We start from the raw sequence: 25,573 nt of genomic DNA on the forward strand, positions 1-25,573 counted from the left end.
TTTTGACATTCCAGGTGTTCTTATTCCCTTTTTGTTAAGTTCTTCTTTCAGTTTGTTTATAGTCCAGTTAGATGGGTTGTTAGAATCCCATTGGGTCTCATACGGAGAACTCCTAGTCTTCCTTCGCACACCTTTTCCTCTGCCAGACATTTTGTTGTCAGTTATTCCAATAATGTTTAAATTCTCCAGTTAAATTAGTCTGAATTATATTAAATGTTTAAAAACTCTAATATAGCTTTAGTAAAGTAATCCAAACACTGACGTTCAAGTTTTTAGCTAAAACAATATAAGAGTCAAGATTAGTCTAATAACTGCTTAATCTGCATTTAGATAAATGGATACTCAAGGCAGCATACACAGGTTTTTAATACACAACTTCTTAATGGGATACTCCTAAGTGGGAGGAGTTAAAACTGCACCCAGGTTAATGTATAAAGAACAAAGGACAAAGGAAGCCAAATGCCACAAGTGGTCACTAATTAACAAGACATGTATATTTGTAATTAAACCTCCTGCTAAGAACATGTGATAAACTTCACATCTAACTGATTGAGATATGATAATAAATCTGTTTCATCTCAACAGTAAAGAAAACACACATCCTGGGAAAATCCTAAAATAATGACTACTGAGTGTAATGAAAATCAAACTATGTATAAACATTACTTATATAACATATAAGTACCTATATATTTTCAGAATATGAGTAGTCAACCTGTGCAAAAATACTAAATTGCCTGACAAGTTACTGAACACTGCTGGCTGAATTAATTGAAATTTCTAAAAACTGCTCAATATACCACAAGAAAAATATTTTATCAATTACCTATAAACACTAAACTAGTGTTGGTATGTTATATATAAATTTCAGATGACGTTGACGTTGACATCAAATAGCTGACACACTGGAACTAAGTGATATTCATATTTTTTCCGTTGTTTCAACATGTTCAATGCATATTAGATAAAATTGAAATTAATGTAAATATATAAATCAATTTGAATTTCTAAATATATATTTTTGCTTTTATTTTATTGCCATCGAATACACGGATAGCTATCTAGGTTGCAAATTCAAATTATTCTAGATATTTGCAAGGACCTGATGATTGAACTTTTAAGCAGCATAGCAAAACTAATCAAAGATACCAGGTTTATAATTTGGTACGCCAGTCACGCGTCTCTGAAATAGACTCGCCAGTGGCACTCTGATCAAAACAGTTTGAATGTATATGTGGAGCAGGGTCTACTTATCCTTCCGGGAGCATATGAAATCACGCCCTGTGTTTTTTCTTGTTTGTGTTGCTCATTCTTTAGTTTTTTAAGTTATGTTTTGTAGTTTGTTGTGTCTTTTGATCGTTTTTTGTGTTTTGCCATTGCATTGTCAGTTCGTTTTGGACTTATGACTAACTACTCCTTTGGTATCTTTCGCCTCTCTTCAATGATAACCTTCAAATGCGACTTAATCAAACTACATCTTATATGAGAATGATATTTTTTTATGAATGAAATTTCATATTTTACATACATGCAGTATATAGTCAAGTTAAGAAATCATTGTTTTAAATGTTTCATGTAAATTATGGAATGAGGCAAACTGATTACGTCATATTTTCTAACAACAATAAATACAAATAGCATGCTATCTGCAAAGTTCTATAAATGTCATTTTTTTTTATTTTTCATTTACACCATACAACAGCTGAATGTCATCTAAATCTACAAATAAAAGATGAAAAATATCAGTTTGTTAAAAATAAAAAATATATTACATACATCAAATAATGATAGTATCAAAATTTCAAGTACACCAAATATATGTCAAATGATTTATGTAACACAATAGCATTGCGATAGAGAGTTATGCTCATTATTGTTTTTTGTTTGAATGTGCGAGGCAAAGGATCAAATCTTTGTACAAGTTTTAAGGTTTCACTGTATTTTCTGTTATTTCATGACTGTTATCTTTTAAAAGAAAATATTTCAAACATATATCAACGTTCCCTGACATGCATAAATTCAACATTTAAATCTGCAAATTTCTAAACATTAGATTTCAATGCCTCTTCGAGCTCAAACAGCTTCCAGTTGAGTATCAGTATCTTTGGTGAGTGTTTACCTTCATTTCATCGTCCATGTGACATTGTTATTTATCATTGCTTAGTTAGTAGTTCAATGGAATATGATGTGAACGAAAAAATCTGTGACATTAGACTTTAACTCAAATCATACAATGCTTCTTAATATGGAGTTATGCAAGAATTATAGAGTTACCATAATTTCAAAATTAAGCGATCATTGTTGTTTTCTTATTTCAAATACGTAACACACAAGATTAACTGACTAAAGATGATTTAAAAATGTTTCGTTCTATCACATGTACAGTCCTTGCTATAAAATATGTTTTGTTTTCCAGACATGAAATTAAAAACATGTTGTTTTCATTTTTTGGACATATGTATTTTAGTTAAACATTAATTCAATAAGAGTTTCATTTTCAATAAATTGATGCAATAATTCTAAAAGAATATATTAAAAAACAACCACGAAACAACACGATATGACACGGGTAAAGATGAATCAAATACAATTCATACTAGAGGAGTAAAAGTCAGCACAGTGATGTTAAACAAAACTGATCTGTTTAAACTCTTAAAGGTTTAAAGTATCTCGAATGAAAATTTGTTTTAAGTTTATAAGTAGACCGCTTAAATTTAAAATCTATTCTAAAAATATTATACCCATAATAATTGAAATAATGAAATCGAAAAATTAAACAATTCTTAATTACTATTAACATCTACGCATACCTAAGGACATCCTCCGCAGTCGGGGCAAACATCACAGACAGATGAATTTTTCAAAACATGTGACTGGTAGAACATTGTCACTTGGTTATCTGTAAAAAAAAACCAAACAAATTGTAAGTTACTCAGTGTTCTCTGTTCTAATGATTCATATGTATTTGAGTCGTAGAATGGTAGCGAAACTGAATTGTGATCTAAGTAAGAATGTTCTCACTTGTGAAACACATGACTGTTTGAATGCTACATTGGACGTTTTTGATAATCATAATGGCATGCAGGATCCACTTATAAAATATAACTAGCCAACGTGTGTGTTCATTGAAATTGCAGTATAAAATAATTATTTAAACATTGGAGTAGGTAGAACAATGGTTACCATTAAAGCTTTTAGCAGATTAACTACTCAATTTCCTATATGATTTGAAAAAAAACCAGGATCATTTATTTCTTTCAAAACATCAACTTTTTGCAATCTCCTTTTCAAGCACGTTGTATAAAACAAACTTGGTATGTTCTCCTGGTGAAGTTCATTTCGTGATACCTGATTTTAGAAAGTAAAATTCACAAATTGCCCAAAGTGGCCTATATTGTGGAAGAATTTATCACTGTTTGTGCTTGACATCAGTTTCTTTTTACTGTGTATCTTTTAAATTTTCTTCAAAACTTAGTTTTTCACGTTTTGTCTCGCATAGACGAAATCCCTATGGCGAGACTTTGGCGTTGGCGGCGTTATCAATTTGTTAAATGTTGAGATGAAGTAAGCTTAAGGGGAACCACTAATGGTAAGTAATGGTATTTAGTTTGCAGATGCCGTAACCTTAATTAAAGAAGAACCACTAATGGTTAATAAGTAAATGATATAATTACTATAATTGGCACATATCATTTACAAAGATATATGTGGTTTCGAGCTCACAGTCATGGTTCATTAACCTTGCATTTTTTCCTTTATTTACATATTCCGGTGATTAGAACAGTTTAAGTCGAACCACCTGCGAAAAGTCAATGATTAATTGATTGATCGCTGGTGTTCTACGCCACTTTTTGTTAACGATATGTGGTATGCAGTTGTATTAGCATTGGCTCATCTCATCATTTTTCATTGACTTTGATATGTTTGAATATTTCGCATAGTTCACATGTTAAAGTATTGCTTTTTTGGGTCGAGACCTCTGCTGGTGGACTGTTAGTCCCCGATGGTATCACCTAACCCAGCAGCTAGTACTTCGATACCGGCATGAACATGTGGATATTGTGTTATTAAGATTTGCCGTAACAAAATGAAGGAAATCATTTTAAACTAAGGCATATACCTCCCTCATGTAAAGATCGGATTCCTTGTCCAAATTTGGCTATAGTTTCATTTTGGTTTATAAGCTCCTTATTTTTTGAATAAGTTTTTGATTTTCAATTTTTTTTACCTCCTTTGATTGATAAGGCATTTTTTTTTATCGAAATGCGCCTCTGGTGTACTAAAATTAGTACCGTTAATGTTGTTACTATCACTGGGTGATACCTCTGCTAATGGACTGTTAGTCCCCGAGGGTATCAACAGCATAATACGAAGTACCGGCATGGAAATACGGATAATTATGGCACGCCGTTCTGGTCAAAACTATGTTTAAACCATTTTTCGAAAAACTGAGAATTATAAAAAAAAACACTGAGATTAAAAAACCTAAAATCACACACTAAGAATTAAAAATTACACAGTGAGAATTCACAAAGACGCACTGAGATTACAAACTAGAGGCTCTAAAGAGCCTGTGTCGCTCACCTTGGTCTATGTGCATATCAAACAAAGGACACTCTCCAACATTGTAGACGAGAATAGACTTCATGACAAAAATCTCTATTTTGTTGATCTTGTATTACTGATCTTTTAGTCTGTTTAGTTTCTCTCTAACTTCTTTAGTTTTTGCTCAAAACACAAAAGAGGGTAAAAAAAATCCTCATTTAAGGGCAATCACTCCTATGAAGAGTGACAGTCTACTAACAATATCAGCAAAATTTGACTTTTTAATAGATCTTGCCTTGCTGATCATTTTTGTGATTTAAAGTGTTTATTTATCTATTATAATTTAAATCATATAAGGCATAACGGAAAAAAAATGTTTCTCTCTAAATATCACAGTTTTCATGATAATAGGCAAAAATTAAAAAAATGGTAAAATTTGTCATATATGGGCAATAACTCCTATAAGAATTTGTCTAACAGTTTTGATGTATATGGACAATTGGTAGAACTCATTATTCTGAACATTTTTGCTCCTTTTAGATTTTCTCTATTTATAACGGTTCAAAAAATAATAGACAAAACTTGCATTTTACCCCTATGTTCTATTTTTAGCCATGTCGGCCATGTTGGTTAGTAAGCGGGGTCATCGGACACATTTTTTAAACTAGATACCCTAATGATGATTGTGGCTAAGTTTGGTTTAATTTGTCTTTGTAGTTTCAGAGGAGAAGATTTTTGTAAAAGATTACAAAAATTTACAAAAAATTGTTAAAAATTGACTATAAAGGGCAATAACTCCTTAAGGGGTCAATTGACTATTTTGGTCATGTTGACTTATTTGTAGATCTTACTTTGCTGAACATCATTGCTGTTTACAGTTTATCTCTATCTATAATAATATTCAAGATAATAACCAAAAACTGCAATTTTGTTTAGGCCAGGTGAGATAAAAATGAAAAACACACACTGAGAATTGAAAATTACACACTGAGAATTGAAAACTACACTCTGAGATTTCAAAAAGACACACTGAGATGAAATAAACAGAAAAACACACACTGAGAATTTGAAATTACACACTGAGAATTTAAAATTACACACTGAGATTTGTGCGCCCTTTTATATCTAATTAGCATACTTAATCTGAATCTATTACAAGCTTAAAACAACCAGGGGACAGAACTCGTTAGTCCTTCAGCTTGGCGCCAAATGTTTTATAAAAACATTAGAAATATAACGTATAGAAAAACTTCGATATTAAAGACCAATAGAAAAAGAAAAATACCCACTTACTCTCATTACAAAATATAACCAAATGGTGAAAAACTTTATTAAAATTATAAGAAAACATTAAAACAATCTGCAGAAAGACAAAAATTGCAGTGAAACTTTTACCCAAGTACCTATTATAGCATATAAACGTAACAAAAATATAAAAGATTACCTTGCGAAATCAGGGAAACAGTTGAAAGACTTTTGAAAAGGGACCCATGCTTAAACAGTGTTAAGCAAAAATCCCGATACACTGTTAATAATAATCTGAATTATAGGCAACAAACTTATGAATATGAGTTAGGTCGATGTTAAGTCTTGAAATTTATTTCGAAGGTTGGTTGAAGGAACCGCTTTTCATTATAATGACGAGAGTTCGGGAGACCAAGATATGTAATTAACAATTCTCAGTGTGTGTTTTTCATTTTTTTTAAACTTAGTGTGTAATTTTAAAATCTCAGTGTGTAATTCCGATTTATCAGTGTGTTATTTTAGTTTTTAAATCTCAGTGTGGTTTTTTTAATTCTCTGTGTGTCATTTTTTTTCGAAAAAAGGGTTTAAACATAGTTTTGACGAGAACGGCTTGCCATAGATAATGCGTTCCTAGTGCAGTAAAATTGATATAAGTTATCAATTTCAACATTTGCATTTTTACTATCAAAATTACACTCAGACGAAGCATATCTGTGTCAACAGTTTATTTTTTTGCTAGTATTTTCCTAGACTTTAATATTTACTTGAAATTGTCCAATTTCAACATTTAAACTGTGTTTAAAGCTAAATGTTATACTAGTTCAGACTAACAAGACACCAAAGTAAATGTAATTAATCATATGCAACGTGAAAGACACAGTTTTTTATAGGATTGAAATCGAATTACCTGGTTGGTAATAATCATAAACACGAACAGCAGATGGTTGTGTTTTAGCAACAAGTCCAGTGCGGATCGATTCCATGGTTATACACAGGGGCGTAGTTGTTATCTGTAATGAAAACATAGTCTTATTAAACATTTTTTCAAACTCTGAAACAATATTTTGAAAATAATTTGTACAATATTAAAAATAATTGAATTCTATTTATTTTACAGTGGGGAAATTTCAAACTTAAATGTACTAGTATTCTTCTTTGCAACGACTTAAATTATTGCAAACTTAAGCAGTTGTAGAGTTTTAAAGACCCATAAAATGCTTTGCAATAAAAACCAAATACTTATTTATTTCCACTTAGTTTGCAGTAATATGTAATAAATGAATCATCTATTTTAAACAGTGTAAGAGGATATACCAGATATCATTTGATAGCTGAGAGTTAAATAAACGTATGATACTGATATTTCTGGCAAAACCGTCATCAAGTAGGTACGCTCAGGACCAAATGTTAGGTAAAAGAAGCATATAAAACCTTTCAGAACATTAAATCGAAAATATGGTCTTCATAGAAATGCAAAACACGTTCGTACATTACCTTTGATTCAAAGAGTGACAACCTATTACTGTATTTTATACAACTTGGTCAAATGTGTGTATATTATAATACTTTTTCCAATATTATGTGAACATAAATAATCGGAAGATAGTTTTTTGTCAAATTTTTAAGAAAACTGGGGTCATTTTATTTGTGTTGTTATGCACACCTAAATTGATACATTCTAATATCAATATTTTCGTTCAAATAAATGTTATGAAACGTTATTGTCCTCTGCTTTAATCAACATTTACTTTATACTATTCAAAAGCCATGCCAAAATATGAGAACGAAATTGTCTGAATTATTCTTAAGAGCCAATCCGCCAGAAAACCATGCAATATTCAGAAAATCGTCCAAATCGACAATCACAACTTGACAAATTTTTATACATCATCTTAATCCTTGACATAAAATAAAAGAATTTAACCACTTAATTTTTCCCAGAATCGTATCTATTTTTAGTAACAGCCTCATTTGCATAATTCTGTAAATTCATAATGAAACTAAGGAAAAATCCAACTTTTTTATGCCTTTTAAGAATGACCCAGAGGCATATTAAATGGGGTAGTTGAGTTTTTAGAGTAATGTCAGCTGAAACTCATTCATTTTACTATGTTATGATCAATACAAATGAAAATTTAAACGATTTGGCACATTGCCAGGAGCAGGGACACAAAGGCGGGGTTTTTCATACATGAATTTACGTGGTTTTCATTCGCTTCTATCTTGCAAGACCCATTCCGGATTTGTTTGCAACTTATATCGGTTTTAACTATGGGGTATTTTTTTTATATCAAAACAAAATATTAAGCTTGGCAAATGACTATTATATGTTAATTTATGCCTTGGAAGAATGGTGATTTTAGTCCCAAATTGACAGATTTTAATTTTGATTTTAATTAAATTCTAAACACAATTGGTACTAAAATAGCTCATAAAATTATTCGAACAAGTAAAATCAATTTGTCTGAAAAATGAAATAAGACGTATTTGTACTGCAAGTCCAAAAATCAATAAATTGTCTGAAACCAGGGAGTCCATCTTTTATGCTCTTCCATGGACTTATCTCCCTTGGGTAAGATCTCAAACATGTCAGCTCCCAGTGATGGTTTGGCAGACAAATGTTTACAGTGACGTTTGTGACTTTAATAATCTAGGATGAGCATGTGGGCTATCCCAGCCTTATACATCTACATATTACAAACTATGTAAGATATCTGAATGCACTAAAGACCAAAATAGAATTTCCAAAAAAAATAATTACTGCCAAGAAATTTGACAATCATGACAATAATTTAGTGAATAAACATGATAAATATTGATTGGAAAAATAAGTCCATGAACAGCAAAAAGTGTTTTTAGATTTCAACGAGCAAAACAAAAGTATTCTAAATCATTCTTCGTAAAAAACGTGAGCGAGTGGAACCACCTTGCTCGCACCAAAATTGAGATTGAGAGTGTCAAAACTGCTCTGGCGGCTTTCGAGACGCGACGGCCATACTTCCATGACGGCCATAGGATGTGTCGGCCATACCGTTGAGGTTATAACATAAAATATAATAATAAAATAAGTATTTATTCATAATAATAACATTAATATGATTTTGTAGTATTTTTTTCTGTACAAGAGATCTTATTTATTCTTGTAAGAGTTATCTTTGCTTGATCATCATCACTCGTGTTTACAACTTGTTGGGGCCATATTATGTAAGTATATTGATTATTTCTTCATTATCAGTTATAAACAATTTCTGAAGAATCATTTTTATTGTAATGTGATATAAAGGCATCTTATTTTATATGAAGTATATATATTTTATTTATTCATTCAGTCATACAGATAAACATTAAACTCATTAAAGTTACTATTTTAACAAAGCACTATACACATAATAAGCACAACCAATAAGTTCTTCAAGTCACTACAATTAACACTTAATCAGACTCGATGTCGGAATCTTCAGAGTCGGACTCTGGGAGGGTCTCTGGTTGTGGAACAGGGGGTCTGATGTTCTGATACTGTCTTCCTCGTACTGGTCCCACAGTGAAGTTAGACGGCCTTGAAGCTGCTTGTATGTGTCTCGTTGATATCGGCTGAGCTGCTGTTCACTCATTTTTACAAGAATTTCACTACCAAATGTATGTTTGCACTCCGCTTGAACTCAGCTTGGCAGTTGTGTTTTTATAGTGATCTTGAGTTGTATTTCCATTACAATTTCTTGACAAAAGCATAATTAATACTTGTGTTCATCAAAGAAGTAATAATAAGCAATCAACAATCTTCTTAAATTTCAAACTTAATCATAACTTGATTACCTTGTTTTATATATTTCAAAACTGAACTTATTGTTTTAATTTTGACAGAAATTAGTCTCCCATTCGGATATAGTCATTCATATTTGTTCATTTTGTTCTGTTTGTTATACGCAAGATATCAAAAAATCATTTAGAAAACAATATGATATTTTAATATTTTATTAGATTAAACACATTCATTTATGATATATATATAATGAGTAAACAAATGATATAACAAAATTAAACATGATAAATAATATAAAAACAGTAAAGTTTATTTAAAAGTTATAATAACCATCTATAAGTATCAAAATAATTCATATATAACATCTATATATAAAAAAAAAAAAACCGTGGACGATACGTCTTCACAAAGTATGGCCGTTTTTGTCATATGGCCGTTTCATCTTTTCGGGGTATGGCCGTTTCATCCTATGGACGTCATGGCAGTATGGCCGTCACGTCCTGCATCGCTCTGGCGCACCATCAATAAATCAACGACACTCTCTCTACCGTGGTATTGAAACCAGCATTGGTAACCAAACATATTCATACAGATACAGACTACCATTCATCTACATTTAGGAAGTCTGAATAATACTGAAAACTATGGTGCAGAATTTCCAACAGGACTCCTTATTTTATATAAGACAAGGAGTGGTTTATTTTCCCATGGTTGTTACATCATCTTGTCTTTGAATATGCTCGAAGTACAGGGACTTTTATGGAATTCATTGACATGATAGTCAAGCAAGATGTCAACATCTCGTCCAACCCTCTTCCAGCAAAGCCAAAGCTGACCAAGGATCTTCACCCTTTCAAAACAGGCTGTATACAGGACGAGTTATTCCAGTAGGAACAGGTACAAATCTTACAATCAATTTTCATTTGTTCCATATAGTCAATCTGAAATTAGGGGACCAACAATTGATACATTAGCTAGATTAAAAAAAAGGGGGAGGGGGGTTAGAATGGTCAAAATATTTATGTCCTTGTCAGCTTAGGACAGAATTTTAATTTTCAAGCTACATGTATTAACCAGGGTACAATATATATTTATTTTCTGCTTTAAAAAATCAATGTATAGACCAGAATCATGATAATAATCAAAATCTATTTCAACATATTCAACGTTTAGCAGGTCAGGTTTTTATTCTCATCACCCTAAGTTATATTTTCAGTTCTTACTGGAAGTTGTTCAGCTCTTTGTCTACTAAAAAAACTTTTATCTCGTGGAAAAGCCTCCTACAAATACATGTTTTACATACAACATACTGTACATGTAACACTAGACAACTTTATCCAGAGAATAATATTTTTTTAATGAACTAATAGGCCATGGAGACTAAAAAAATCAAAAGCATTGCAAACTTTTGTAAAGTTCAATTTTAGGACCCTACATGTACATGTATGTAGATTACTTATAGAGCCCTTTTTAAAAGAAAAAAAAACATACATTTAAACTACATGCACAGTGATGCTACACTACCCTACATTTCCTGTCTGATATATTTTATTTCATGTAAAACAAAATTGAAGAATTATTTTATAGTTTAACACTTTTTATTTGTAGGGCTATATATATGCAAGCAATGCTCAATTAAGATGAATTTTTGTAAAAGTGACAATAGCCAGGTCAAACTAAATACATGTATAGAAGAAGATATTGGTAAGTTATTATTAACTTATATATTAATTTAACTGTTTGTATAACATGGTAATCATACAAAGTATATGTAATCACTTATATAATAACATAATTATACAATTACATGTTATACATTTGTACATCAGTTTTATTAAACAGGTCTTTGTTAACTTGGTTTTCCCATTGAAAAATCACTTTGCTAATTTTAATTTGTAGTACTATATTGGGCGGCTCCTATAGTTTCCATTCAATAACTAACAATGACTAATGAACTGTTCATACATTCCATTTCAATTATTTTATTTATTAATACGTATTACTTTTACCTGTTTACTGGTAAGTCTGTTTTTTGTGATATCCATTTTAAGTGACTCTGTATTTATGTATCCCGTCATACTTTGAACGACAAAATTATTTTATGTCTACCTGTGCGAATTTCAAACGCGCGATTTTACGCCAGTACTTAAAACCTTCCATCCTTTATGGGTGGATTTTTCATAGATATATAAAATCGTATAATATAAGCAAAATGAGGATGTTAAATTTGATTTATGCCTTTTTGTGCTTCTTCGTTACATTTGTTTGTTTTTATAGTGATTAAGATGATAACACAATGTTGACTGCTGTACCCCTATTTTTGACAATTTTACCTATTGTGTCTGTTTGTTTTGTTCATGCATCGTTGTCAATATAATGGAATTTGATGTGACTGTCATACAAGTGAGAGGTTTATTATCTTGCTATAAAACCAGGTTCAATCCACAATTTTCTACATAAGAAAATGCCTGTACCAAGTCATGAATATGACAGTTGTTATCCATTCGTTTGATGTGTTTGAACTTTTGATTTTGCCATTCGATTGGGGACTTTCCTTTTTGAATTTTCCTCGGAGATCAGTATTTTTGTGATTTTACTTTTTCAAATATAAAAGGGGGAGATTTTTATTGGTACAATGTACTTTTGAAGATATTTCACCTGTTCGATTAATTGATTGATTGTTGGTAATGCTAATGTCCAATGGCAAATAGTTCATGCATGTTTAGGACAAGAACAAATTAAAATAAATACATTATTTGGGTTCTTAATATGCTAAATCTAACAATGTATTTAAATAATTTAAGATGTTGCAATTGGGCCCCATTTTAAATTGGTTCACATTGATTTCAAAATGGTCCAAAAATTTTTTTCTTATTTCTACACAACTTGAATTCTTGAGGTTCTTTTGATATACAAAATGCAAATGTTTTATATTTAGATTTTTAATTTTGGGCCGGTTTTCAAATTTGTCCACATTTTAAAGTCCAAAGTGTCCAAATTTTAACTTAGTTTAATTTTAACAAAACTTGAACTCTACTTACAATGAATTAGCGCTAGGGTTCTTTGAATGATAAATAGAAATAATCAAATATCCTGAATATAAATATGTACTTAGATTTATGATTTTGGTCCCAGTTTTCAAGTTGGTTCAAATGGGGTCCATAATTTAACTGTGTTTGATTTCAACAATAATTTTAAAGATGCTGATTCAGCCTGAATCTAACCTGTATTCAGTTTTTGGGCCCTATTATGAAATTGGTTTACATTGAGGTCCAAAGGGTCCAAAATTAAACTAAATTTTAAATCTTAATTTGATCTTGGGGTTCTCTGATATGCTGAATCTATTAAACTTTATCTTTATACCATATTTATTCTGTGTTAGAAACCTATTCTTTGTCAAATATTTAATCCCATTACAAATTTAGAGCTGTTATAGCTTGAATGTTCTGTCCAAACTTGCATTTTTTCTTCATCTTCCACAAAATTTGTCCTTTTCTGAGATAACTGGTGTTATCTTTTTAAATGAAACTTTAGTGAAAAGAAAAGCACAATATGTGGATGATTATCTGATGTCAAACATTTTCAAGATGGCCTAGAAGGATTTCAACACTGGTTAATTTAATTAAAATTGTTAATTAGGGATAGTCGTGGTAGTTTGACTTGCTAAACAAAGTAAGGTTGTTTTTTCTTCCAAAATGGCAAACATTTTCAAGATGGCCTTATATGAAAATTGACATTAAGGAATTATAGCACTTTTGACATGCCAACAAAACAATGAAATTTTTTTTTAAAGATGGACACAGCAAATAAAGGGTAAAATTTTCAATTTTGTTGAGTTTGATTTTAAAGAATATTGAAATATTGATATTTAGCTGTACTTTGACACAGAGAACAGATATAAAGATGGCCACCATTTCAAAGATTGTCACTAAAAGCGGTCAAATTATCACCATTGTCTGTTTTCAATGTAAAATTATATTGAGAGGTAATTTGACATGCCAAACCAAATGGAGGCAATTTTTATTGTTGTAAAGATGTTAAGGGCTATTTGGACATGCTTAAAAGGAGTGGATAATAACTATTCTGCAAAAATGATTTGGCTTTAGTTGGGAGAATTTTGTAACTGCATCCACTTACAGTAAAAGTTGTCAATTTTATTTCCTGTCAGTGGTATATATGAAATTAAAAAAAAAATGTGGTATGATTGCCAATGAGAACAAATGACATAGAAGTTAAGCTATAGGTCTTCATACGACATATGGTCTTCAACAATGAGCAAGACCTATACTGCATATATATTCAGCCATAAAAGGCCCCAAAATAAGAAAATGAAAAAATGTGAAAACTAACAGCCTGATTTATGTATGTATGTTTTGTGGTTTTCAGATCTAGACTCGCAGCTAACCTTTCTGTCAGTGTCAACAACAACTGAACTTTCACAGCAGTCAACATCAGATTGGGAGACTGATAATGCTTCTAACAGAAACAATTTCAACCAACCAAACAAGCAACAGAAACTTTCCAACTTTAAAACATCAGTTAAATCCATGGGATGTATCTCAAAAAATAACAGTTCATCATTTATGGAGATTTTAATGTTATGGTTTTTCTTTTACAAGAAAGTTAATGTACACTTGTTTTATAGTAAAACTTATAGCCGTTCAAGTATAAAAAAAACACATTCAACTTTATTGAAATTTGAAGATTCATATGACTTATTTTAATTCTGTTATCTCCGAGGATGTGATGTAGAGCATTATAGGTACAGTAATCTTAACAGCTATCCAATTTCATTCAAAATTCTTTATAAATTTTGCACTGGTATATATAGACTAAGTAATTTGTTTTTCGTCTAGTTATGGGATTTTTTTTAGAAGCATTTATGATTTTCATGTTTGTATTGACCACATTGCAGCAACATAGATATAGGTACCTGGCAAATCTTGCCTTGTTAGCATACTAGGCTCAAAGGGTCATAAAAAAATTTCCATCACTAAGTGTCTGTTAAAATCATCTGTTTACAGTTTTCACTTTTAAACCATCATCTTAATAACGTTAGAAGAAGTATCATACATATATATATGTATACAAAATTTAAAAACTTTTCAATATATATATATATATATATATATTGATAAAAACTATCAACATGACAAGATCTAGATACCCAAAATTTTTCTGAAAAATTGGACATAACATCTATGAGCTATTGTCCCTGAAATGTGTAAATTTACAAATTTTCACAGTTTTCTGCTACTATCCGACAACTATAAAAATATATTATAAGAATAAATTGCAAAAGTGGTCAGAAGAAACTTTTTTTTTACAGTCTGAACTTATTCTGAATTGTTTAACTTCTAATTTAAATTGATTGCGTTTGAAATATGTGTTTTTTATCGTTTTAGGTGCACAATTTGTCAATACGATCTATTTCGGCTCCTGGGAGCCTCTAGATTTATAATGAATAATTTGTATTTATGTATGATTATTTTCTTAATGTATTAAATGAAACATTAATTATTCTTTTCCATTTGTTGTTATACTTATTTATAAGTCCAGATCCTATCATATGTCAGTAGTTACAAATTAGACGGCAAAATTGAGAAAATTTGAATATGCAGGTTACCCCATTTTGTTGTGGCATATACCAGACACCAACATTATTTGCCGAGCTTGATATTTTTTTTGATTGGGTATATATAGTTATACTTTGCAAGTAGATATGTTGTTTTACAATAATAAACGGGTCTTGGAGTATTTTGGCTCTGAAAGATGACCAAAATCAGCCATTTTGGACATGTAGCTAAATAAGACATATTGAAACAGTTAGATTATACATACACTAAATAGACAGCATTGTTAATTCTATGCATTCTTACACTTAAAGTGATGTATTACTAGGAACAACTATCAAAAAATTATAAATGTTACCATATTTTTTTATTTAAACCAGCGAAATATGCCAAAAAGGCTTATTTTTGCTGTTTTCCAGCAATTTCATCTGTTAAAACATGGCGCTCAAAAAATATCCAGATCGGTTCAATATTTTCCCAAAAAAATTTGTGTGGTTATTAACATTACTAAGGTGCACCAATATGCCAAATATGAACTCATTTGGAAAAAGTGACATTCGGACGGTTTTGCATGGTTTTCTGGCAGATTGGCTCTTAATCTACATGCATGCCTAAGGAATTTACTATAAAATTATAAACATTCTCTACAACTAGCGTTTATCGACTGTTAACTGCAACCTTATATTGTTTTCCCAAGAACTTCATCGACGCCAGTATAAGATTAATTTTAGACAGTGATTTTTTTAACAAATCGAAGCTCCTTTACTAGAAACTTTTAAAACCACTTACAGAAAAAAGAAAATAGAAGAAGCAAGGGACACGAGAGAAATTATCATTGATTGTAATAATAGAACAACATGATTCAAAAAGTATGAAATTCCAAAAAGGAAGCAAAAGACCGAAACAATTAATATTATTTGAATTATAAGGAATATGAAGAACCATTCATTAGACCCATTTACCTACATTTTATCACTGTATGATGGTTTTGATCGCTATATGAACTGGTGTGTTTTACTGGCTGTTTAGTTTTTTTATTTTATTTTTCAGTCCTTAATAGTATATTGGTCGTGAAGTATAAAGCAGGCTTAAATATCATTTGGTATCAGAATAACCTTCCATTGCAAAGTTTTACTACTTACCTCATCAAAATAGATAATAGCTTTTCTGTTTTCCTGTTCGATTTTTTTCAAACCAGCCACTTGTCCGATGCTTTCAACATCGGCGTCAAAACCAGTTGGAATACCTATCTCTTGTACTGCCATCCCGCTTGCACCAGTTAAGAGCCATCTAAAAAATTATCATATACTATTAATATATCATTAAATATAAATGTGATTCGTAAGAATATATGTCAAGTGGGATCATTTGATAATTTTCTCTTAAACAGATTACAATTGAACTCCTGATTTTTATAATTTACGAGTACATGGAATTCATATCGTTAATAGTGTATTACTCGTGTATGTTTTCATGCACCATTTATTTTCTCATTCAATTAAAACTGGTATACAACACAAAATCCTATCCACGTGAATTGAATTGTAAAAACCGTAATGTAAATTATTGGATAGAGATGAATATCAGACTTCACAGAACAAATTGCCAATTCTTGTAAAAAGTAAAATAACAAAAATACCGAACTCCAAGGAAAATTCAAATGTAGGTTTGAAACTTGACTAGTTTGTTCTTCTGAACCTTTCATTCTGGCTTAATAACATTAGATATTATGGAAGTAAAAATAACGAGAAACAGACTAGAAAATACTACATGACAATCTTGAGACCGAGCAACACGAACCCCACCACAAACAGAGGACGATCTCCGGTACGACGGAAGTGTTAGCAGGTACAATCTTTTTTCAAAAAAGGTGTGAAATGGCTATAAGAACATTAATCCTTTAATTTTCTTCTGTGAATTTTATAACAACCAAGCTTAGTCTCTTAATAATATCCAGATAAAAAAATGTCTGTTATGAAATTTTGCACATTTCCGTACGATAATCTTTCTTATTAGGTGGAAACAATATTTTTTTATCTTTAAAAAGAAATTAAATTGAAATGTCACTCGATTCAATTCTATTTATTTATTTTGAAATGCTGTATAAGTGGTTTACATTTACGAGGAGCTCTTTTTATTGGTAAACAAATATCGAATGGGAGCAACATTGCAGCTAATAATACATAAAAGATTTTATGTTTGCATCCCTTTCAGAAGACAACTTCTTCTTTATTTCCAGTATGGATGAAAAACGAGTAGCTCAGGTTACCCATAACAATGAGGAAATGATGATTATTCTTTACACATGTAAACATTTTGTCAATACAATTAATTTTCAAATTAACGAACATTTTGAAATCACTTGTTTGTTATTGGGACTATATATTTTGTATCCATACATTTTACCAGGAAATCAATTACCTTGTGCAAGTTTTAACTTTCATAGAATTAAGGGTATCTTCTTCCAATGTCACTGTCACTTCGAATGTTGGTTCTAATATTTCTTGTTCAACGTTGAAAAATACTGACACCTATAAAGCATAATAGATAAAAGGGATTAAATTTACATTTTTAAACTTTTTTTGCCTAAAAAATATGTGTTGAATATTGAAGAGAGAGAGAGAGAGAGAGAGAGAGAGAGAGAGAGAGAGAGAGGGGAGTAGGAGGAGACGACTATGGACATGAATTGATTGTTTTCAATATTTAGGGAGGAAATCGTCCACGCGTTTGACATGACTACATACGTATGCTGACCATCATCATCATCATCATCATCATCATCATCATCCCTCCTACCCTTCCTCATTTCTTTTGACTTTAACAATTTGAAAAAATTACCTCTACAAGAGCCATACCATGACCAGTAGCATCAATGGTTACTTCATTTGGAATTGACGACAGCTGAAAAAAACATGAATTATACAACAATATAAAATATATCTATTTAATAAGTCTTTACGTGTAACTTTTCTTTGAAATATCATAATTTTTTGGCCGATATGTTATGTGTCGTAACGCAGACATATTATAGATCAAAGTGATGACAATTTTCTTGTCTATATGAAAGTTGGCTGTACAAGAATGTTTGACAAAGTTAACTAGTGGTGGATGGATGTAAGAAGATTACTTTAAATAATTTGCTATTGGTCGTCTGTCATGTAAAAGGCACAATGTGTCTCTATTACAGTAGAAGAATCTCGAATGAATTATACACACACCATTGGAAGGTATTGTGAATAAAATGAGTATGTAGGCATTTAGAAAACTTTTTGTTTCTACGCAATCTCGATTTTTTAAATATAATAATGAAATTCATTCTATTGAGCGAATTGTAATGACTGACAGTGTGGTGCCTTCGAAGTGTACATAGGAACACCTTATAACTACGATAAACAGAACGACTTTTTCTTAACCATTTACACACACTTTTCGATTCCTACAGTTGTGACCATTTATTAGTTACCAAAATTAACCAATTCCAAGAAAATGTGACCAATTTCTGGTTAAGATAGACTTAACAAAACGTTTTTAGAATGTTTAATTGTCAGTTATCTTCAACTTCGTATTTGACATGTGGCCTTCCTATTGGTCTGATTCGAGCCACCGATGAGTTTTGAATCGGACGTACTAAATGTATAAGCAAGGAGTCTTTGATGGTTTTTTTTGAAACATTTGCTTTCTCCCAGAAGGCATATTTTATGCGTGATCAGAGATAATTTTGCATGCAAAATTTTGACGTTTAATGCATAGAATAATTGTTAGGAAATAATAGGGGGAAATCATATCAAATGTGACAAACTTTCCTGACCACATTTGCTCAAAAAATACAAAAACAGATAAATACTATATTATAAGGAATATAATATTACAAGATAGAAACTAATTGCCAAAAATACCAGGCCTGTAAATAATAAACGCATCATAGATACCAGGATTAAAATTTTATACGCCAGACGCGCGTTTCGTTTACACAAGACTCATCAGTGACACCCGAATCAGAAAAGTTAAAAAGGGCAAATAACCGACATCTTTCTACATAGTTAAAGGACAACTTGCGGTTTTAAGATTATAAATTCATGAGCAATAAGTGCTTATATCTCATATTATCCAGTGAAATATAGATTAAAGATTTTTACCAAAAGTATAAGGAGACGTTTACCCTGTTGACGCACCCGGTCTTGTTACTGCTGCATTTCATGCGATTCCCTCAGTTTATGTTTTTTACCTTAATTTGTCTTATTTTTATCGACTGTAAACTACTATCGCATTATTTTGTCCCAAATATACCTTAGCTACAGAAATACCAATTGCTCGGTCAATTGACATGTTTCATCAACTTGCAAAACCATGATAAAAAAAAATCTGCTTATACTCATATTAATGAATAATATTTATGCACTAAAAGGTTGATCCAATTTTCTTGGATATACCGGGTGAGGGGGGGGGGGGGGTTGACATCTATGGATTTAAGCACACGAAATTCACCATCACTCAAACTTTCCTCTAGAACTTATAAGCATTATCGGTCAACCACCGTGACATCTCGACAATTGTTCCAATTAACTTTAACTGAATAATAATTTAAACAAATTTGAAAATCCACGATCTTTAACATACAAATATAACTAATCAAAGAAATAGGCAATGTCCACCTTCACTCTCCCCTGACATTAGCACTAACATAATACTTTAAATTGTAGCAATATAAGAAGCCAGCAAAGATTATTACTTAATATGTCAAACGCGCTTTTATGTCTACATTATACTCATGAATGGAGCTTGAATAAAAAGATTTAAAAGGTCAAACCAAAAACAAACTTGACAAGCATTTAAAGTTAAGACTATATATGGCTTGTGGTAGACAAACGCGTGTTTGAATCATCTAGTACAGGAATGCATATGTAGATTTACACAAGGTTGTGACCATGTATATACTGGACCTTATCGCTAATAGTCCGACATCACAGCCGTTCCTGTAAAATATTAACGTCAAAAAGAAAACGTCTGATGCCACAAAAGAAAAGTAATTGTTGTGTGACGTCAATTTTTCAAGTATCACATATCTTCGGGTCAAGTGTCGCAGATTCCCTAATAACGATAAGGTCTATTGATTTAGATTAAATCAATACATATGCTTAATATAAGAAAAGGACATGTTTTATGTCTAAATAACAGGTTCCTACCTCTGCTGCTTGTAGTACTAAGGCATTAGTTGGATTAACTTGGAACTGTTTTGTAAAGTTACCGGCTGTAACCGAAACTTGTAAATCAAAGTTGTTTGAATAAACCATTGCTGCAAATTCTGATAAAGACTGTAGAGCTAGAACTGTATCCTAGCAATAAAATAAAAGAATAAAAGGTTAAAATATATAAAATGTATCCGAGAAAACATAAAAATTACAGATACGTTATCTAAGCAAAGAATGTGTAGCGGGTGTTTTCTTGAAGAAATACACATTGAAAGTAAAAATTCACAAGAAGATGACATTTAGTTAACTACAAAACATCTATATTCATAATACCTAATAAACTGTCTGGTTTCTTTTCTTTTGTTTTGTCTTTCTTGTTTTGCAATTTAAACATGTAATTAACCATCTTAAATGCATTCTCTTTACTTAATATGCGTTCATATACAAACAGATACAATGACAATTTCATGAATAGCTAATGGTTGCTTTTAAACCTCAAAACATGAAAAAATGTATTGCCACAATTCGTATTCTGTTGCGTCCTGATTTTAAGATAAGAAATGTACACCTATCATATTACGTAAACAACTTCAACAATTAGGTACTTGTAAATGAGAGCTAGAGAAAGTTTTCGATATGAGTGATTTTGCGAAGTTACCTGTGTTGATGCAAATCCACCATTTGAATTGCGTTGTGTTGTAAGCCATTTCATAACAGAAAGACCATCAGCGAAAGCTTTGTTATGAGCATATACAAGTAAAGCATACGACGACATTTCTATATCTATAGGATTTGATTGTTTATGAGGAGGCGACCAGTAATGATTGTGAGATGAAGTTGTAGTCTGTGCTTTATGCCAATGCTTCATTCCATCTGAAATAATTTCAATCGACAGATGTCAAATTATAGCTAAATATTTGTTTAAATGAAACAATTAACCTCTCGACTAACATATCTACACATTTTTGGGGAAAAAACTAAAATATTTTTATATCTGGACGATTTGTTGCACTGGGTGGCTTATTTGTTCAGATATTTGCTTATTTCAACATAAAACTATTCATGTTTGACTGCAATTACCAGCTTATTCTGATTCTAAAGGCAAAAAAAAACAACCCCAAAAAACAATCGTACCTTTCACAATTGCATCACTGTTTAACTTTGTAAACACCGTAGCAGCATCAGAGCTCCTTGACAGAGCTAAAGCATAACTTGCAATAGCCAAAGCATAATCGTCCGTTATTTTACTGATCTGCTGTTCAAGATAAGCTCTTGCCTTCATAGCAGCATTCTGTAGTTTCTCTTGAATTTGCTATAATAAAAAAAAACTTTCTTAAAATATTCTTTAACTTGAAATTCATAATTAATATGTATGAAAAATTTGATTTACTTGTATTAGTAAATGAGACTATGTTCAATTATGAGACTATTATGTTCGTGCTAATAGTCTGCTTATATTTAATCGAATTCGTTTATAATAGCACCGCCGTCACAATATTTTATTTTAGCACATATAAATGTATATTTGTTTATTTTTCTTTGTCATCTGATTCAAAATTAAAAGTATTGAATGTATATAAAGATTGTCCTAGATGTATACTCACATTTTTCTTTATGATTGCATTGCATATAAAGTAGAAACACATATTACCAATCTTATTTTTCTAAGCAAACTCACTCCTTTCAAGTCATTGTTTTCTTCCAAAGCAATCAATACAAACGCAGTAAGCCCTGGACCACTGGCCGATCCTCCCTAAAATATAAATTATTGTAATTGTAAAGAGCAGTCAAGGACTTTCTATATCTCTCACTATTCATTATATCGTATAGTGATATCATATTATTTATATACAGTACACAATATGAACCATTATTTACAAGTAAATAAGTTTTAATTTAAACATTCAGCAGTTTGGTCATTGAAAAATTGTACATTTACCTGTCTTAATTATGATGTAGTTACAGTAATACTGTATTGACGAAATGTGAATGACATTCAGATATAGTGTCTCCTTACTTGCATATTCTTATGTATAACTCTGCCAGGTTCTGGGAATGATCCGTCAGGATTCTGTTTTATTAACATCCATTCTATGGTACGAACCAGTGTCTTGTCGTCAATAAATATATGCTTCTTTGCTTGGTGGAATGTCTTAATTACGAAAGCAGATAACCTGTTCAACAGTAGTATCATAATAACAAGAGAATTGCAAGTTGAAATATTGTAAAATAACTTTATTTCTGATACGCAGACTAAAATCAAAATGATAAAAAATTGTTACTTCTAAAATGTGACTGAATTTTAAATTAATTCTGTGACAGTAAAACTTGTAGAAACTCATCAAAGATACTAGGCTTCTGATTTGGTACGTCAAAGAAAATGTTTGTAAACATGTGTTCCTGGCTCACCAAAAACTTATATATTATATAATCATTATACCTATCAGATCTTTCTCCTGATTGACTTTATAGCTTAATAATATGCCAAATCAACAGATTTTAGTAGTGACATTTATTCTTCGATATAATAAAAATAAAACTGGACAAAGTGATGCCCCCGCACTCCACTCTGAAGTAACTGTATTATTACAAAGTCAATGTAGGACTTTCTTTGAGATACTATTGTGTCTAGGAGACACAAATGATGCCCCCGTAGATGCGAAATGTTATTTTAAAATACACAAAGTTGAGCATGGGAGCACATAGGTCTATAGTTCACTGCAGGAGGAGTTGTCCGGAAACGCTATGCACCTCTTATGCTCCAAAAATGACAAGGTTCAACTATCTCCCAAAAGACCAAATAATAATAAAAATCAAAACCCTGACCACATGCACACCTTCAATATATGTATAAACAGCCAGCAAAGTGAAAACTTCCTGGCATTCAAACTGTAGGAGGAGATATCCGGAAACGTTATGCACCTCTTATGCAAGTAAATGCTAAAAAAAATTACAAAGTTCAACTATCTCCCAAAAGGGCAATTATTAATAAAAATCAAAACCCTGACCACATTGCACACCTTCAATTTATGTACAACCAGCCAGCAAAGTGAAAACTTCCTAGCATTCAAAGTGAAGGAGGCGTTATCCTGAAACGTTATGCATCTCTTATACAAGTATATACTCCAAAAATGACAAAGTTCAACTATCTCCCAAAAGAGCAAATATCAATAAAAATCAAAACCCTGACCACATGCACACCTTCAATATATGTACAAACAGCCAGCAAAGTGAAAACTTCCTAGTGTTCAAACTGTAGGAGAAGTAATCTGGAATAACTATATACCCATAATGGGACGGACGGACGGACGGACGGACAGGGGTAAAACAATATGCCCCCAAACTTTAAGTTGCAGGGGCATAAAACTAATTAATTTCTAGAACATATCACCATTATTAACTATAGTTAAAGTCAATACGCACCACATACTACCTGATTTGTCTCGGTCACCAAATGCACTGAAAGACCCGTCTTTATGTTGGAATGTTAACTCTCTTTGGTAACCTATAATACATTATAAAATTTAACCATATTCAATGATATTTTTTCCACTTATATTTTCATATTGTGACCAATTTAATTGATAAATTATAATGTAAGTTTGCATTTTTGTCGAGCCTGCGACTTTTGTCGCGGAAAGCTCGACATAGGGATAGGGATCCGGCGGCGGCGGCGTTAACTAAATTCTTAAAAGCTTTATATTTTAGAAGGTGGAAGACCTGGATGCTTCATACTTTGTATGTAGATGCCTTATGTTACGAAGTTTCCGTCTGTCACATGTCCATTGTCCATTTTCATGGTTCAGTGACTACTTGAAAAAAAAAGTTAAGATTTTTTGTAATGTTAATTTCTTTCTTATTATGAGTAATAGGATAACTATATTTGGTATGTGTGTACCTTGCAAGGTTTTCATGCCTGTCAGACATTTTTAACTTGACCTCGACCTCATTTCATGGATCAGTGAACAAGGTTAAGTTTTGGTGGCCAAGTCCATATCTCAGATACTATAAGCAATAGGTCTAGTATATTTGGTGTATGGAAGGATTGTAAGGTGTACATGTCCAACTGGCAGGTGTCATCTGACCTTGACCTCATTTTCATGGTTCAGTGGTTATAGTTAAGTTTTTGTGTTTTGGTCTGTTTTTCTTATACTGTATGCAATAGGTCTACTATATTTGGTGTATGGAATGATTGTAAGGTGTATATGTCCAACTGGCAGGTGTCATCTGACCTTGACCTCATTTTCATGGTTCAGTGGTTATAGTTAAGTTTTTGTGTTTTGGTCTATTTTTCTTATACTGTATGCAATAGGTCTACTATATTTGGTGTATGGAATGATTGTAAGGTGTACATGTCCAACTGGCAGGTGTCATCTGACCTTAACCTCATTCTCATGGTTCAGTGGTTATAGTTAAGTTTTTGAGTTTTGGTCTTTTTTTCTTAATACTATATGCAATAGGTCAACTATATTTGGTGTATGGAAATATTTTATGATGTACATGTCAGTCTCGAAGGTTTTATTTGACCTTGACCTCATTTTCACGGTTCATTGCTCGGTGTTAAGTTTTTGTGTTTTGGTCTGTTTTTCTTAAACTATAAGCAATAGGTCAACTATATTTGTTGTATGGAAGGATTGTAAGCTGTACATGTCTGCCTGGCATGGTTCATCTAACATTGACCTTAATTTCAGGGTTCATTGGTCAATGTTTAGATTTCCTGGTTAAGTCTTTTTCTTAGAAATATAAGCAATAGGTCAACTATATTTAGTGTATTGAATGATTATAAGGTGTACATGTATTTCTCGTTTGTTTTATATGACCTTGGCCTCATTTTCCTGGATCATGTTAAGTTTATGTGTTAGTTGTAGTAAAGCTTTATATTTAGGACTCTCAACATAATATCAATGGTTAGTATAGAAAGCGAGACATTTCAGTGTGTGCACTCTTGTTATATCTACATATATTTAAGAAAAATAAGTAACTAGATGCATTTTGAATGAACCATCTTTACTTTTCGTACCGTATAGTCTCAACAGAGCCATATGTACAGAATCAACCTACCTTTTTCCATATAATTTATAGCTTTTTCTTCAATATCACTGGACAGCTGGTGAGTAGATGTTAAGTAATTTGCTACAAAAACATCAGGCGCCAAACCGAGCATTGTCTGTTCGCCACATCCAGTTGGCATGCGTAGTAATTTGTCTAGATTATTAACTGTTGGTCCCATTAAATCACCTGAATTTATTAATTAATACCAG

General features: G+C 31.5%; 1 protein-coding gene and 1 long non-coding RNA gene across 2 annotated transcripts; one reads left to right on the top strand and one right to left on the bottom strand.

Annotated features, from left to right (window-relative positions):
- Positions 1-1,027: 1,027 nt before the first annotated feature.
- LOC127716480 (C3 and PZP-like alpha-2-macroglobulin domain-containing protein 8) lies at positions 1,028-25,546 on the bottom strand. Its single transcript, XM_052222705.1, has 13 exons — positions 25,374-25,546; positions 23,736-23,817; positions 22,330-22,486; positions 21,991-22,065; positions 21,447-21,624; positions 20,971-21,185; positions 20,307-20,456; positions 17,962-18,024; positions 17,545-17,654; positions 16,266-16,413; positions 6,698-6,800; positions 2,811-2,899; positions 1,028-1,719 (listed from the first exon to the last, which is right to left on the bottom strand). Exons 1-12 carry the CDS (start codon positions 25,540-25,542, stop codon positions 2,811-2,813), a joined length of 1,539 nt encoding a protein of 512 aa, XP_052078665.1. The 5' UTR covers positions 25,543-25,546; the 3' UTR covers positions 1,028-1,719.
- LOC127716508 (uncharacterized) lies at positions 9,614-15,075 on the top strand. Its single transcript, XR_007988954.1, has 3 exons — positions 9,614-10,447; positions 11,159-11,254; positions 13,937-15,075. It is a non-coding gene; the product is annotated as an uncharacterized LOC127716508 (long non-coding RNA).
- Positions 25,547-25,573: the final 27 nt, after the last annotated feature.

The sequence above is a fragment of the Mytilus californianus genome, unplaced genomic scaffold (genome assembly GCF_021869535.1).
Source record: "Mytilus californianus isolate M0D057914Y unplaced genomic scaffold, xbMytCali1.0.p SCAF_9, whole genome shotgun sequence".
Classification (NCBI taxonomy): Eukaryota; Metazoa; Mollusca; class Bivalvia; order Mytilida; family Mytilidae; genus Mytilus; species Mytilus californianus.